Source organism: Melopsittacus undulatus, chromosome 10 (assembly GCF_012275295.1).
Source record: "Melopsittacus undulatus isolate bMelUnd1 chromosome 10, bMelUnd1.mat.Z, whole genome shotgun sequence".
Taxonomy (NCBI): domain Eukaryota; kingdom Metazoa; phylum Chordata; class Aves; order Psittaciformes; family Psittaculidae; genus Melopsittacus; species Melopsittacus undulatus.
Window position 1 is genome coordinate 18,501,597 of NC_047536.1, and position 17,057 is coordinate 18,518,653.

General features: G+C 42.7%; 1 protein-coding gene across 5 annotated transcripts in view; it reads left to right on the plus strand.

The window, feature by feature from the left end:
* The window catches only part of GRIA1 (glutamate ionotropic receptor AMPA type subunit 1), a 120,948-nt gene that overhangs the window by 90,569 nt on the left and 13,322 nt on the right, over positions 1-17,057 (plus strand). For all 5 annotated transcript variants that reach the window (XM_005147181.4, XM_005147180.4, XM_034066769.1 and 2 more), the window contains 2 exons: positions 11,820-12,018; positions 12,567-12,814. In XM_005147181.4, coding sequence (XP_005147238.2) covers positions 11,820-12,018; positions 12,567-12,814 — 447 coding nt within the window. The remainder of the gene's footprint in view (positions 1-11,819; positions 12,019-12,566; positions 12,815-17,057) is intronic.

Here is a 17,057-nt window from a genome sequence, read left to right on the forward strand (position 1 = left end):
CTGGGAACATGGGAGATGATGTACTTGCTCCTACAGGATGCTAATCACCAGTTGGCTTCACTGCTCAGTCTCAAGGCAAAGGGCACATTTTTGCAATGAAGGAGAAAGCAGTTTGTTGTTTTCCTTTGGGAGCACATGTAACCTGCATTTCATGCTAGGGCTGCCCTGGGGATCAAGGCAGCCAAGCCATGCTGGAAGCAACCCTGCTCCTTCTTCAACATAGGGTATATCTGGAAGGCTTAAAAGCTTGTCCAAGGGGACAAAGCTGAGGATCATTTATTTTTGACAGTTTGCTTGAACTGGTGAGCTGAGGTTAGTCTCTCAGTGTGGCAATAAAAAATCAGGATTCTAACTTCTGTAGAAGTCATTTAAAAGTGATTTTGTGATTATCTCTACCTGGTAGAGTTAATTATGTCCAGGGAGAGGAAATTCAGGTCGCAGGGTAAGAGCAGTACTTATAAATCTCCAGGAACTTCCCTTATCTCTTCACTTATCTTTGAAACACCCTTAACTTGGGAAAGTGACTCACCAGAGGAGTAGCTAGACAAATCGCACAATATCCAACTAAACAGTCCCCTTTGGAGTCTGCACAATTCCATGGCAACCGCAATGTGGCAGCCAGGGGAAAATGGAAATTCGTTTAAAATAATCATCCTTGCTATCCAATTTTTCATTTGGAAAAATGCTGAAGGATACACAGGACTCAAAAGAAGAAAATAACCAGCCGAGAGAATATTGTTGGGGAAATGCAATTTAATCTGTAAAGGACAAAACGAGTCTATTGAATTTCCATGCTCTGCCATCTGGATATTTCTAAATGCTGCAGATGTAATGAATGTTCATTCCACTGACCTGTAAGCCACCTGCTTGGTGTGGTTTCCCTATCAAACATACCCAGTCACTCTTCCACAGCTCTGACTTCAGGCTTTTGCCATTGAGGTTCCTGGGGGGGGCAGCAAGAAATTCGCTGGAGGTCCCCCATTGAGTGACAGACTTACTAATCCTCCCACCAGTTGTGTTTAAAATAAGAAGACAAACACTTGATCCAAAAGCAGATTTATTTAGCTAAAAATATATTTGCAATCTCTTTCTTCTGGGCTAAATAGATGTTTGTCATATTTTTGATTGAAAACATAGTTAAAAATAGCAAGGGGTGGAAAGTGTATTGTCCAGTTTTTTTAATCTATTGGGAAGTTCTCTCAGGGCATCTCTGACATGGAAATGGCATGTGCTGCTTGTGCTTCTAATGCTCTGTGCTGGCTCAGGATCATGAGTGGCACTAAGATTTGTGGGGGTCCTCTGAGATTTATAGCCTTTCTCATAACTCTGGCAGGAGACCCTCTGAGGCTCCAGGGATTCCCTATTATGTTACACTCCACCTTGCCAATTTTCAATCAGTAAAAGGAACACACACTCTCTTTTTATTTTCTTCCTTCTTGATAACCTGTTATCCCTGAGCCGTCCGCTCAGCTGGGGTCTGACATCCTCTGAGCTCCAGCCAGGACTGCACATGGCTGCGTCTTCCTAATAGCTAGGTTGCATTGCCATGTGTTTTTGTTGAAGAATAAGGGTTGTGAAGAGCTGAATGACCTCCATCTCCCCAGAGTGGTGTCCTCTGCAAGGCCGTCTGTCACACACTGCTTTAGCATTGGCACTCCAGGAAAATATTGTAACTAAGCTGGGAAGCCCTGAGCATGTTTTCACAGGGAAGCCCTGCTTAAATAACTCTTCCATATGCTGTACATCACTTTTATCAGCACTAAGTTATCATGTGCATACTCTCTGGATGCACAGTTGAATGAGCACTGAACTCCTCAATTCAAACTGTGATGGCTCATAACACACAGAGCATCCACAGCTGCTCTTTGCTGGTCTAATCCCCACCTGGCCAAAACCTCATGTCCTCCATTGGGAGACCCAGAGTACTTATTATACTGGAATTTGGGATTTATTGTACCTATTCTGCTTTTGTCCCACATTTCACCCCAACCACTTGTCCTGTAACTGGGGAAGCACCATACCCCCTTTTCACAAGAAGTTTGGGAATGCATACGTAGAGCTAGCATACATAGAGCTAGTAATGTCCATTGTAGCACTCCGAAATGGTGAGCAGGCAAAGACAAATTGACTGAAATATGACAGATGCTAGGTTATTCATTATGGAAGTCTTGATGAAGCTAAGTATTTGGGAAAAGCAAAATGTGGGTCCTGATAATGGGGGGCAAAAGCCTCGCTGTGCTTTGGCAAGATCTGGAGTTGGAGGAGGCAGATCAAGGAGTTACCTCTGATGTCCTCCATGTTGGTGTCTTGGTCTAACTTCCATTTTCACTCCGATCAAAGGAGCCAATTGACAGCTTAGGGGCCACCTGATCTATATCATCAAATAGTAAGAAAGGGTGTAGAGCTTGTGTACAAACCCCTTTCTTGAAGAAGCATCATCGTTTATGGCATTCAATCTATTTAATAAAATCAGACGGTAATTCTGATTAATGCCTACCCAGAAGAGTTGCTGCTTACCCTTAGATTCAAAGGCTAAGCAGCAATAATCCAATCATGGTAATCATAACATACTACTTTGATCTTCAGATAAAAGAGCCTATAGAAGTGCAAAAGTGTTACATCACTGTTATTTGGACAACTTCAAAGCATGTTATATACACTAATGAATTCTCCCAATGTAGTCTGAAGAGAAGTAATGGGAGGCAAATATGTGAACAGGGAAGTAGGAAAGAAGAGTGGAGAAGATAAGTCCTCACATGGTAAAGCAGTAAAAATAAGTACCTGTATACTATGGATAGGCGTGAGATGTGCAGAAGGGTCCATGAGGACCCAGATGCAGGAGTCAAGTGCACAGGATGCTCTCCCATAGGAGGGATTCTCTCTTCTCTCATTTCTTGAAGCTCTCAATAAGAAGCAGGATCTCAGGCTGCAGAGAGGCAAACAGGGGGAGGAGGCAGCTTTTCATCTTAGCAGTGCTTCTGAAGCCTTCAGAAATGAAGTCACCAAATGGATCTTAGCAGGTGGAAAAGGGATAGCAGAAAAGCTGAACATGTTTTCCCTTCACAGTTTGGGGTTTTAATGTTAAAAGACAGGCATTCCTATGCACATAAAGTGTGTCTAAAAAAACACTTGCTGGGGAGACCAGACTTATTCCTCGACACTTCTCCAAGGGCTACAGTATGCTCTGGTAGGAAAAAGAAAGGCTCAAAGTGAAAAAGGGAAAATGTAACTTGTACAGCCTTGGTGAGGGATCACATTTTAAATTAGAAATGAGACATAAAAGGAAGGGAATCTTTGGGAATACTGCTCAGAGTCACGTTTTTCCACTGCAGAAAATGCTCTCCTTCCAGAAAAGGCCTTTCTCTCACCAGACTGGGAAATCTGAACAAAAGACATACAAGAAAACAAAAAAAGAACCAAAGCAAGGCACCCTGGAAGAAGTCCTAAGATAATGTAACATTGCCCAAAAGTCTCAGAAACGGAGCTCAAAATTGTAAGCACATGCAGATGCCTAAAGAGGATTTTGGAAAAATGAAGAACTGGTAGTGTATAATGCAAAATACAGTAAATCTTTTGGAAAAAAGCTTTTTCATCGAGCAGACTTTGAAGAGGAGACTGAGGGAGAGCATATGAAACCCAGCAACACAGCAGAGGACATTAGCACAATAGGCTGTTGTTTAAAAAGAAGGATGAGTGCTGTTAAATCTGGGGCCACCTGAGGCTGAGGAAGTCCCTGAGTAATGAATCTCCTGGGGGGCTCCAACCAGTGCTGCTGACAACATTTTATGCTTGTCACCTTGCGAGTTTTTCTCAGCAAAGCAAACAAATGTCACAGAAGTGAGAAAAATACGTGAAGTGCCTTTTTTTACACTGAAATTTTTGCTCAAAGGCATGATGAGAGACTACTTTTTTTCCCTTGTACAAAAGCTGGCAGAGCTGCAGAAGGGGGAAGAGTTTGCCTTTCAACAGAGCTGCCAAGCAGCCCAAAGTGACCACGTGTTTCTCAGCAACCCTATGTCTAAATACTCATCCCTCTAAATTACCCTGGTTTGTAACGTGGAGGAGCACCTGTACTTGAGAGGATGACAGTGTACTTCTTTAGATCTAGCTGTTCTGCCTGTCAACCACACTCCTATTTTTAATTAGGGTTCCACCTCATCCATCTATCTTTAGCCCTTTCTTTACAATGTTTTTTAGCAGCACTCTGGAAGACTTGGGTGTACTATCCTGTAGGTTTAGGATAAGCATCTCATTTCAGCCGCCAGTTCTGACTGCTCAGAGAAGGTGGCTCTTTTGCAGGAAGGACACGTCTTACTGGTGCAGTTCTGCTCTGTAGGAGTGTTCTTATACCGTGGGTTGTACATGGGTCCTGCTGAAGTTAAGGGGGGCTGGCTGCCTATGTCAGTCCATGTTTGCTTGGCATCTAGTGCTTCCAACACCATCCTTCTTTAGTTAAGCAGGTGACTTGTGTTGGTTGTGTATCAGCAGGCTGCAGTCTGTGTCCACTGAGGACCACAGGAGCACACAACCTGCAGATTGCTATTGGGTACATAAATTACCCCTCCATAGCTGGGCCCATTTGATGTTGCCTCTGCCTGCAGGGATTAAGTATTTTAGGAAGGGGAAGTGGGCAAAGCAGCACCTCAGAAGTGAATTCCACCTGGTGGTTAACGCTTCAGGCCCGAAGTTCATAAATGTGATTCATCTCCTTCTCCTATAGCGGGAAACTGAACTAGAGACATGAATTAAGCTACCCATAACGTGGCAGGGCTTTCCAGGGAACAACAGAAAAAAGAGTTTCTGATGCTAGTCCTCTAGTTAAGCCATTAGGTATCTCTTGCCTGTTAAAATGCTAAGTGAATATCTTGAAAACAGCCTGTAGGGACTCCACATAGTCATGGTTATACTTAGCACTGCAGCAATCCAAGCTCCAATGACTGAGGAACCACAAGTGGCATGATGCATTTCTGACTAAGCAGGAAATCTCACTTTAGATAGAGGTTTTGCTCATTAAAGGTAAATTGAAGAAAAAAGTGCCAACATATTCTGCAAAAGAAGAGATGAAACAGTAGGAGAGGGACAATATACTGCTGTCCAAGGCCATTAGCTTAAATGGTAAATAAACTATGACTTATAATTAAAGCCTCACAGATATACACCTCCCATTGAATCTGGGTGTTTCTGCATATTTGCAGACAATATGTTCAGTTGTTGCAATATTTACACAGCAAGTGACACCAAGACTCCTCCTTAAAAGGACTTCTGCTGGGTTTCTGCAATCCATATTGCCTCCTTACGGCATATTGGCTTTGGTGTTCGTTGAGCCGATATGGGTTGCCCCAAAACATGGAAAAAAGCAGATCTCCAGCCTATATACAAAAGTTAGGAAGCTCTCAAATGTTTTCAAATTAGAAAAAGAAAAGCAAGAGAGAGATGGCATGGAACTCCCAGTACCTGTGCACTCCCAGCTTTTTCACCCTGTCTCACAGGTTAATGTTATCCACAGTGAATCAAAACAGGCAGCTGTAACCTCTATAGAAAAGATGTGAAGGGAGATGAAGAAGGAATTTGTACTGCTAGGAGAGGTAAATGAGAATGTCAGTAGAAAACATTCTTATTTCTGTGGTTTTTAAGGGCACTCTTGCAGTGTTAAAGCCCAGCACTGTAGTTAGGGCTCCAGACTCTTATACCAGGCATCAGGGTTCAATAATATGTAAATGCAAACTGATAAGGGCAACAAGATTAATAATACAGCATAGAGAAGCATGCATTATAATTACTCTCATTTTATGACAAACAGCTTGTTTGGATTGGGCTTGGAGCATCCTGGTGTAGTGGAAGGTGTCCCTGCTCATCCTTGAAGGTCCTTTTCAGCCCAAACCATTCTATGATTCTGGACAAACTGCTCATTCAAAACTCTCTGTGGCATAACAGTGCATAAGAAGAGCTTTGCAGCATGTATGTGAGGGATGCACCCAGAGCTGTTCCCAGCTCCACAACCCCATGCTAAGTTTGTTCCTCTATCTATGACTATTCACAACAAATCTAAGGTTCATGTCAGGGTGGGAGATGAAATGGTGAGAGCAATCATGCCAGATGGTCTGTGACACAGAGAAAAAGCAAAGCTGATTTCCATCGACAGAGCCTAATGTTGAAAATTTGTTTAAAATAAGAGCAAAACTGGAGCACAATGTTTGCAACTAATCCACTACCAGTCAGTCTTCAGATAGACCCACGAAATCATGTAGAGTCAGTATCAAATTAGCAGGGTAGTGCTGGAGATCAGAGGATCTGTGTGGGCAGAAGACCTAAAGTGAATTTGACCCACAATCAGTAGAACAAGCATGTAATAGCTTTTCTTTCAACAGTTTTGCATAATTTCATTCAGTGACAAATATGTCAGTTGACTAAGTGAGCCTTTATTAGAATTGAATTTAACAGGAAATCTGGGAAATCCTCCCAAAGCAACTATGGCTTTAGAATCCCAGATTTACACTTCTAATTAAAACACTGTCAGTTTAGGTGTAATTCTCTAGAAGAAATAGATTTGGGAAGGGGGAAGGGAGAAGTGGGGGAGAACTGAGATGGTGCTTGAACAGTTTGCCAATGAGGTTTATTTTGTCTATTTTCTGATGATCTTGTTAATGTCTTCTTGCAAAAATGTATTGTGCTCTTCTAATAAGACAGCAAAGCAGAGGCAAACTCCTGTCAGCTTTTCCTGCCTTCTGTAAGGGATAAGATCAAAGAAAAAATTGTTTGATCAAGGATTGCATTTTGTTCTAAAAACTCAGAGATTACAGCTGTGTGAGTTTCTTTTTTTTTTTTTTTTTTCTGTGACGAATCCATCAATGCTGAGCACAGAACACAAAAATCACACCACAGGCACAAAAGGAACTTAGAATTCTTTCCTAGTGTCCACTGGCAAAATGTATTGGCTTTTGTAAGGAAAGGTAAAAAGGTAAAAAAAATGTCATCTAAGTCAGAAAATCAAAATTATTCTTTTCAGGTTTTCCATTAAACAGGTCTAAAATAACACATTCCAGAATTATCTTTTAAATTATACATGTAGTAGGTAAGGGTTTAATGTATTACAGAAGCTGAAAGAAAATCATGTGTAATGAGAAAGCAGAAACAAAATTGTTTACCATGTTAAAATTATGCCTTTTAGCTTTTCAGAAATTAAACATTCAATAATGGAAAAAATGCAAAGCTTGGACAGACCCAAGCCAGCCGTTTTCAGACAGCTTCTTTCAGAGGACATTTGCAAGCATTATCTTTTCATTCTGATTATCGAGAACGTTAAGGTTTCATTTACTGTTTCAGAATTTTCCATGGCACTGAAATTCTGGTTCCCAGCCAGCTCTAATTGTAAGTAGATTTTCATCATGGATAATGAGGGCACAGTATTTACTACTTACTCCTGCGAGGGTAATATCGGAAAGGAGCACCCTGTTCTTGTTACTGTGCTGTGACGGGCAGGCAGGACCCCAACTCGGGGAGAAGATAGTGGTGGGAAGTGTGATTTTAACCAGTACGGGCAGGGCTAGAAGGAGAAACCAAGAGATCTTACATTGAATTCTGGAAGAAAGAAGAGTGTAGGTGTAGAAGAAACTGTATAGATTAAAAAATATATAATCTAGTCTATTTCATCCCTTTGTGCATCCTAGAAATAGCCATTCATTAAATCCTTTCACTGTTGTCCTTGTTTATTTTATTCAGATTTTATTTAGACCCTGATATTGCAAGTATTACTATGATAATGAATGTGGATAAATCCCGAGTTCAAATAGACAAATCCAAACATCCAAACCTTAGTGTATCTTTAGAATACTAACCAATGTGTTCCATCTCACCTTATCTCTGCAGTGGACCAAGTCACTAACTCATTTTCACACAGCAGAGAGCTGATTGCTTTCGTGTTATGCTTGAATGGATATGGGGACATGTAAATTCTCCATGCAAGAAGATTTAAACCCCACACTGCCCATTAGTGAAGAGAAATTAACTGGAACTAGGGCTTAAGCTGCAAAGCATTTGTTGGTCAAGTGGAAGGTCATTTTCTGTTATCTAGCTGGGGAGTGAGATTTTTAAATCCTCAAAATTACTTGGAAGTACGATGTATATCTGTTCCTCTGTGAGTGCTCTTACTAGAACAGAAACATAACTCTGAAGTCTCATTGGCTTTTGACCAGGCTTTTAGCTCCCCAGTATTGAAGTCACTTCTAGAAATGGAACATTATCTCCTAAATTACAAGGGCACTTTTGCAAATGCGTCCCGTGATGGTAGCACTGCTGCTTGCCTGCTTGGTCTACAGAAGTAACAGAACAAGATCATAATGGATATTGTCTTCCCAGCCACTTGCAGTGGCAAGCAGTAATAAGCATTGGCTCAAAATCTAAATAGGCAATATGGTTATTCACAAAATTCCAGGTTGCTCTGTGTAACCCATGTTCACTGCTACTGAGCCATGCGGATGTCACATGGGATCAAATCTGCTTGTGTGATATTTCATCATGACTGTTATATTTTTTACTGTATTGCACTAGTCTCCAAGAGCCTTCATAACCAGCCAGGTCTCCCTTGTGTTAGATGCTGCACAACCATGGAGTAAAGGGATGATATCCTATAGAGGCCCTATGCTGAATGTTTTTTCTACACATGTATACAGCAGTTTAGATTCACAGCTTCTAGCCCCAAGTCAATCTACCCATAAGAGCAAACATTTCCCATTAGCAGTGTCTGCAATAAAACATCATACACACGAAGCCTTAGCCATTCTGGCAGTCACAGCAAGTTGTTTATCTCCTCTCCTTTCCTCCGCAGTCTATGAGAGTGAGCAATCACCTCCTCACAGCATCTCATGTCATGAGGAGAAATGACCACCACCAGGAGCAGACACAGCCCAGATGAGACTGGTGCACAACACAGACATGCATCCTGTCTCATCTGGCTCCCATGGGAAAGAAGCTGCAGTCCCCTCTCCCTCTTTCCCCAACCCTTATTGTTACCTCCCAGTCTCAATACCCCATGGATATATTTCATGCTGTCAATGCCAGGTGCTGAGCTGGGAAGCATAAGCCATCTGCAGCTGACAGCAGGCAGTCCCCATGGGATAAGCCAGTAATGAATATCACCAGGATGTTGAGGATCTAGAGGCAGGAATCCGGCTGACTGCCCCTGAAGAGATTGAAACAAGTTGCAGAAATGTCCCAGCTTCATCAGGAAGGAAAGGCTGGATAATTTGCAGCTGAAGATGAATGTGATTATTTGCCATGCAAATGGATTTGCCAGTTCAAAGTGGCCTTCATCACCTGAGATTGTTCTATTTGACATTATCTGGTTACTTTTGTTTAACGCCTCTGTGCCTTTTCTGAGCACTTCCTTCCCTGACCACACGTCATCCAGGCTAATTAGAGACAGGTATTTTTTGCCTCTTCCCCATCAATCTGAAGACATGTGAGCTGAATCCATAGCTGCCTCCCTCCCCAGTCCCCCTCTAAATCCAGAACAAAAGGTAAAGTTGTTTGGGCTGACAGCCCTGCAGGCTGAGTATTCTCTGCAGATGGGAAGCACGAGGGTCACATTTATCTCACCTAACAGCTTAAAAATTAGCTGTTCAGCCCAATTTAGTCATCCTAGTTCCTTCAAAATTCAATAGAGGTGGAGGTCTGCAGAGGCACCTTCTCCCAGCCTGAGATAGGTGGGGTGACTCATCCCTGGAGATCCCTACTCATCTCCAGAGGTTGGTTGGTGAGTATGTCTCTCTTAGAGAGTTAAAGATAGCATAGAACAACAGTGCTGCCCATCTGCCTGCCTTTCTCACAGCATCCAGCACCCCCACAATAAACCTCTGATCCCCCTCTCTGTCTGCCAGTTATGGGGAGGCATAAAAAGAAAGTAATCTGGGATGAGGGATTGTTGGTCAACTCAGCCCTGTTGCTGCAGTTGCCAGTGAAGGAGGAGGCTTGTGTGGCACCCTACAGCATAACCAGCATATAACTTCTCGTTGGAAACCATGTCAGTGGGCTGTGGACGTGAAAAAAAACTTAGTCCAACCTTTCTTGGTTTTTTAAGATCTGGATGGTAGTGGAAAGAGTTTGTGAACTTGCTATGGTACCACCTTGGGGATGGGTCCTGTAGACTTTCCTGAAAGACCCTGCAAGCTGTATCCTTTAAAGTCATTGACTGAGGTGGTGCTTATGGTGAGATGGATTTTCTGCCTAGTTTCAGAAAAACCCATGGAAGAAGAAACCAGAGGGGAGGCCAGAAGTCCCTTTAGTCACACATGTAAAATACAGCGTGTGTCCTTTCTGTCGCTGTAACGCCTTGCAGTCATGTTTCCTGCAGTTATCCTCTGCTTCTCCAGGAGCACTGGGCTGACAGTGGATTTAGTGGTGGGATGGCTCCTATTTCCACATGTTAAAGCACATGCTGTGTGGTGTGGGCTCAGTGGCTGTGCCTGCTTTCTCTTGGGAAGTGATCTCAAGGAGTTTTGACTAAAGAGATTAAAGCATGATTTAGTCTAAACAGGGAGATGACGTGATGTCTGCAGGAGCAGCTCCCCTCACATCAGCAGCATTTCAAACCAGACTGGACAAAGTGGAAAGGATAGAACCTAGATTAAGTCATGCAGTTGGTGGGCTATGTTTAGGGTCTCTTTCCAGCTCTAATTTCAGTGATTTGCAGGGTATGCTTTTTCCCTTGATGGAAGGACCTCATGTAGGTTTGTCAAGTTGCGGTAAGGCACAGTAAACCATAGCAGCTGGCTGCAAGACTTCATGCAGACCAGGACACAGAATAGCACACGCTATCATGAGCTGGTCCAGTGTCCTTAGCTGGACTGGAATATCTCTGTAATCATCTGACAAACAATATTCCTGTGGAGTGACTCAGGTCAGCAGAAAGACAGCACTGAGACATGCAGACATGATCTACCCCCAGAGAAATAAGCACTGATTCTCATGAGCAAGTCCTCTTTAGTCAGACTGTCTGGCTTTATCAAATAGCATTGTAAATTACCTTCTGTCTGGGCCAGTGCTGTGCATCTGGAGAAGGAGCATGTAAATACTTTAGACAGAATGCATGAACACTGACATCACACTAAAATCATCTTCCACTCTTAAAAATGGTTTGAAAGGTTTTAATATAAATTAATGCCTGCTCGACTTACATGCTGCTATAGTTATCTTATGGTTACAAATAATTGTCTATTTGATTGCAGCTAGTGCAAAACACCTAGATTTTAAGGCACTATTACGAGCATCTTGTCTAACCATCTGCTTAATGCAAACCAAAGAATGTCAGTGAACAAATTATTCATTAAGACTGCAGCTCCTCTCAGACCTTCAATGTGTCTTACAGAAAAACACAGTTTGTGGTTTGAAACTTCAGGTGATAAAGGAGCTGACGCAGTACAAGACCAGTCTATGTATCCGGTCTTGACTCCATGTTGGTGCTTCTTCCCACTGGGGTTATGTGGCTCAACACAGACCTTGGAGAGATGCTGTTTGGAAGTGCAGTGCCCTGCCCAGATAAACCTTTCTCACAGCTGTTCCCATGTCTTATTACTTATATTATTATATACTCTGAAAGAAATCGAAAATTTAAGCAAATTCAATCAGTTTATTGATATTTTTCTTTCTTTGTGAATTTTTTATTCCCCTCTAATTACACTGACACCTTGAAAAGTAGACTAAGAACTGAGACAGACCTTTGGCTTGCCTGGAAGTGACTGGAGAATGTGACTTTGAGTACATACCCAGTAAACAATGGGCTTGTAAAAGCAGGGGCAGTGTTTGACTCTCCTCTCTATGTCCAGGTCTCTTTCCGGCCGCATAGTCGGTGGCGTCTGGTGGTTCTTCACCTTGATCATCATATCCTCCTACACAGCTAACCTGGCTGCCTTCCTCACCGTGGAAAGGATGGTTTCTCCCATTGAGAGTGCAGAGGACTTGGCCAAGCAGACGGAAATCGCCTATGGGACCCTGGAAGCTGGCTCCACAAAAGAATTTTTTAGGGTAAAAGGGGAAATTTAAAGCACATATTTCTATTAGTCCCTTGTGTGACAAGTCCCCCAGGTTCATCCTCTCATCCTCAGCTTGAGTCTGTTTTTTTTCTCTTGCTTCCCCTTTACCATGTTAGGACCTGCTAAGCTTGCTCTTAGAACAGGAAAAATTCAGTTTTCCTTATGCCACTCAGAAGGCTGGCAATGAGTCCAGCACATGTGCTACTCTGTGACTATAAACACAAATATGGAATATCTGTGTACTTGCACCCATTACTGAGGAGCTACTCTAGGCAGCTGCAAAAGAAACAATCTCCTGATTTCCAGCTTGGTTTGCCCATGGTTTGATCCACAAAATCTCTTGCAATACACAAATATGTGGCAAAAATCAGGGGTTGATCCAGACCCAGGTGCAGAAATGGCAGGAGGTTCATTAATGTCCCATTAACCCTTTTGGCTTCCTTGGCCCATCCAATATGTGTGTTCAGTCCAAGCTGGAAATCTCAGCTGTGACCCAACCCCCTGTTAATGCTTCTGTCGGGTTTCTGCTGTCCTATGCAGCGATCCAAAATAGCAGTGTTTGAGAAGATGTGGACCTACATGAAGTCAGCCGAGCCCTCCGTTTTTGTGAGGACGACAGAAGAGGGGATGATCCGGGTGAGGAAGTCGAAAGGGAAGTATGCCTACCTCTTGGAGTCCACAATGAACGAGTACATTGAGCAGCGGAAGCCCTGTGACACCATGAAGGTGGGAGGTAACTTGGACTCCAAAGGCTATGGCATTGCAACGCCAAAGGGGTCTGCACTGAGGTAAGTAGCCTGGATTTGCTTCCTTTTGCCAGACCACCTGGCAAATCAATGTATGCGCACAGTTCAGTCTCCATTGCCATGTAAATCACAAAAGCTTGGGGCAAGGAGATGGGGGAGGTGGAGGAAAAGGGGTATGAAATTTCAGTGTAATGTGCAGGGAAGTAAAACACCAAGCTCCCATTGAGCAGCAATGGGAGCATCTAACTATTCAAACCCTGCATTTGGAAACTGGATCCTGGCTGATCCATTTGCTATGAATGTGTCTGCTGTATTAGGTGATGGCAGGGGGGCTGCTGCGGTGTAACCGTTGGTTTCACAGAGCATTATCCAGAAGGGACGCTCATCCTGTGCCATGTGAACTGCACAGCTTTGCAGAGTATGGTATTACCCTGCCTTGGATCCATGCTTGCAGAGGGAGTTCTCATGAGGAAAGCATTTTGATGTTTTCTAAAATGAAGTGTGATTTGAAAGGGGAGAGGAACCAGTTTTGAACAAGCCCTGAAAAAGGTGTGCATTTTCACTCACTGAGTCAGTTCAGATCCTGTCAAGGGCCAAATTTATGGCAAGTCCAAATGAGCACAATTCCTGCATTTCTGAGCCCAGACCTGCAGCTGTTGCATGTCTTTGGCTTCCGTCACGTGAAGCATCTTTGAAGACCTTCCTTTAAAATGAAGAACCTTCTAAAAAGTACAGACCCAGATCTGAGTTAGTAGCAGAGCTTGGACACTGCACACAGCCGTACACTTGGATGTGAGCTGGCCTCTGTGAAGTGCATTATGCAAACTGACCTGCTTAGAGCAGTGTTGCCACATTCTGCACACTGGGATGGTGATGTGGGTCGTGTCAGAGGTGCAGTTCTCTTAGGCAGATTCCTCACATTACAGTCATGAACCATGTGAATTGTAATGATTTAAAGGGACTAGTAACTCCTCAGAAGCCATAGCTTTAGTTAATCTGATTGATGCTCCAGCTGATTTGTTTATTTATTGAACGTATTTTAATCAAAATAGTTTGATCAAAATCATACATGTGGCTTTATGTTTGTATGCTAGCATAACCCAGTGCAGAGATACTTAATCCATGTTCTCTGTATTACTGCATTTGCTGATGGATTTTTCTCGTCACATAGCTCCTGAGCTAAAGCCAGCCCAACAAATCAAAGATGCATCAACTGGTAGTGGATGAGGCCCAAGGGGTTTGATTACTCCATTTATTAAGTTCAGCTCAAATTAGATTCAGCATTTCCCATATCAGCAACAAGCACATGAATGCAGTGCAGGCAGTCCAGAAGGCAGCTCTTGCATCCAGTGTGGTTCAGGCTCTGAAATGACTCGGGGCCCTTCTAATGAAGGTGAATCTATTCTCACAGATTTGAGATGTTTTCTGTTGCACTCTTTGCAGTGTTTGTTTTCTGTTTTGCAAATATGGGAATTAGGATATTCTATTTATTTATCTGATTCTATTTATCTGTTTAAGCTTCAACCTTTTTTCTTAATTTTGATATTATAAAAGCAAACAGGAACATCCTTCCTGTCTTGTAATTGTTGGCATGTGAAGGAGCCATTTATCATACTTCTAAGAAAAATAAACAACAAAAAAAGAAAACCACATCAATAATTTTAATTTTGCAGCTCCAAACATCCCTCTGCTAGGCATGATTCCAAAAATTCCTAACATTTCTTTCAGTTTTCTCTTTTTCATCCTGGCTGTATGTACAACAACTTCTTATGGGCCTAATGGCAAAGGAGGAATGCTTGATTTTTCCATCCAATGGTGTTTCTTTGGAACAGTTGCTGTCAGTTCTTGTCCTGTTATGTTTGTTTTGTACCTGTTGTTTTAACTGTTTTAATCTTAGTAGTTTCCTAGAGCCATCATGTAGTGTCTGTTTTCCCTTGGGGTCCTGCACATGAGAGGTGGCCCTGAGCAAGGTGACATTCGTGAGTCATCTGTATAGCATGGTCAGCCTGTCTCTTATTCAGGCTTCATCTTCACTCACTTCCATTCACAGAGCCAGGTTTGGAGGCAAGTGGGAGCCAGGCTTATTTTAGATCAGGTCTGTCTTAGAAGCTGGGCTGCATTTGGATTTTTGCTGAGACCTGTCCCTTTTGTAGCTAGACCAGTTTTCCTGCATTGAGGATATCTGATTAGGAAATTATCCTAGAGAGATGTTGAATGAGAGTTCACCATTGTTTTTCTTGCTTCTACATGGGAACACAATGCCAGGATATTGCCACAGATGAATGAAAACAAGGTTGAAAATACAGAAATAATTCTTATATGTGTTGTAGCAGGTTCAAACATGTCCCTCAAGTCATCAGTTAGGTCTCCTGGGCTGCTGAAAGAGCTTATTTCTTCCTTCTAGGTGAATCTGGCTTTGAGTATCTTTTTTCCTCCAGATGTTAAAATTCAGTTACATTTAGGAATGTCTGAGATGGGCAATAATGTGAGGGCAGAAACTGCACCTTTCAAGACCAGCTAGTTCAAGGTGTGGTACTGTCTGACATGAGATAGTCTTACAGATGCAAAATCCATCCATCGACCTGGCAGGAGTTCTTCTCCACCGTTGGACAAGTGATCAAAAAGAGAGCACAAAGCCAAATTATCCAAAACAGGGAAAACTGAAGAAATCCCATGTGAGTCCCACTCAAGGAATAGAGAGGGTTTTGAGATGGAGATGTGGGAAGGCAAGTTCAAGTTCTTCAGAGCATTCATACTGACTTTAAAGTTCCCTGAAATAGTCTGTTTGCCTAGAGTCTGTGAATAAATACAAAATGTTCCCCATTACAAAACCACCTTATTTCAGGAGGACCAACCCCAGTCAAAATGCACTCAAAGTAAAGCTTATTCTGTGTACTCCCCATGAGCTGAAGAGAGAGACAGTTAATGGAAATAAAGCTTCCTAGGAAAGATAATGCACAGCACTTAGCTCATGGCCCCCAGAATCGTATGGCTGATAATTGCATTTATGGAAACTGCAATGCATTTACTTTGTTAACACCTTGTACCCACATAGACGCTGCAATGTATTTTGGCTCATTAGTTAACTAATCTTTTGCAGATGGTTCAGACATCAGAGTGCTAATTAACCTATATTCTGCTTTGGAAGACAGAAATAATTATGATTTACTTAGTGTCAAATTCTTTCTGGAGCTATGCTCAAATGTCTTCACTGGCTATTTAAAGCAACCATAGTTACAGTAAAAGAGGGAAAATATTCAGCCATCTTGGTCTTCACCTTCTTTAGGACTGGTAGCAAGTCTGACTTTGTCTGGATTTTGTTTTTTGGAGGCTGGATTCTGCCTGAAGGAGGCTCCCAGTCCTTATGAAGGCTTCAGTGATCGGATAGGATCCCAACAGGCAGAGCCATCATGAGCTTGTGGAGGTCAGCACGTCCCTCCTGCTCACAACCATGCTATTTTAGAATTGCAATACAAGAAAACAGCCCCTTGATGAGGATTTCTTGGTGTGGTACAAAATGATGTACTCACAAGTTTTCTGAGATGGGAGCTGCAAGGTCCTTGGCCTATTTCAAGATCTTTTAATTGATATTCATATTTTGTTGATGGGGAGTTCAAGCCCTCCATCTTTTCCATGCTTTTTAAAGCCCCCTCATGTTTGTGCCTCACTGTGGATAGCTTTCTTCCTCTTTTCCATGCAATGTCTGCACCTGCATTGCACTTGCTACCTTAGCATCCAGGAGCAAACTGTGCCATGTGCAGAGCCTATAAAACTCCCTGCTGCACATCCTGAGTCAAGGTGCTCCCTCAGATGTTTACCACTGAAATTGGTGAGATGTGTGTGAACGGGTCTGAGGGCGCACTGCAACACAGTTTGTATTTGCAGGCTATCCTAAATCTAGATCACCGGATTTCTTTCTGAATGGTAGAATTTGCTCACCATCCAGACTCATGCAATGTTTTCCATGACTGGGGAGATGTGTCTATGAAACATTGCAGCCATCCAGATATCCTAGGTGTTCTCAGGTGTGTATGTTTAAATGGTGCTGCAACCATCCCATAGCCTTATAGTAACATGGCAATGATATCACAGAGCATACAGGGCCATTCATAGCTGAGCACAACTATCCAACATGAAGGAATTCACTTCCCAAAGCATGAAAGGGTCTTAAGTCTCTGAGACATTGGGAGCTCTGGAAAACACTCGAGGGAGGGAATGCAGACCTAAATATCAGATGAAATAAGATGACCAGGTTCTCTATTGTGCAAGCATGGCCTTTGCAGAG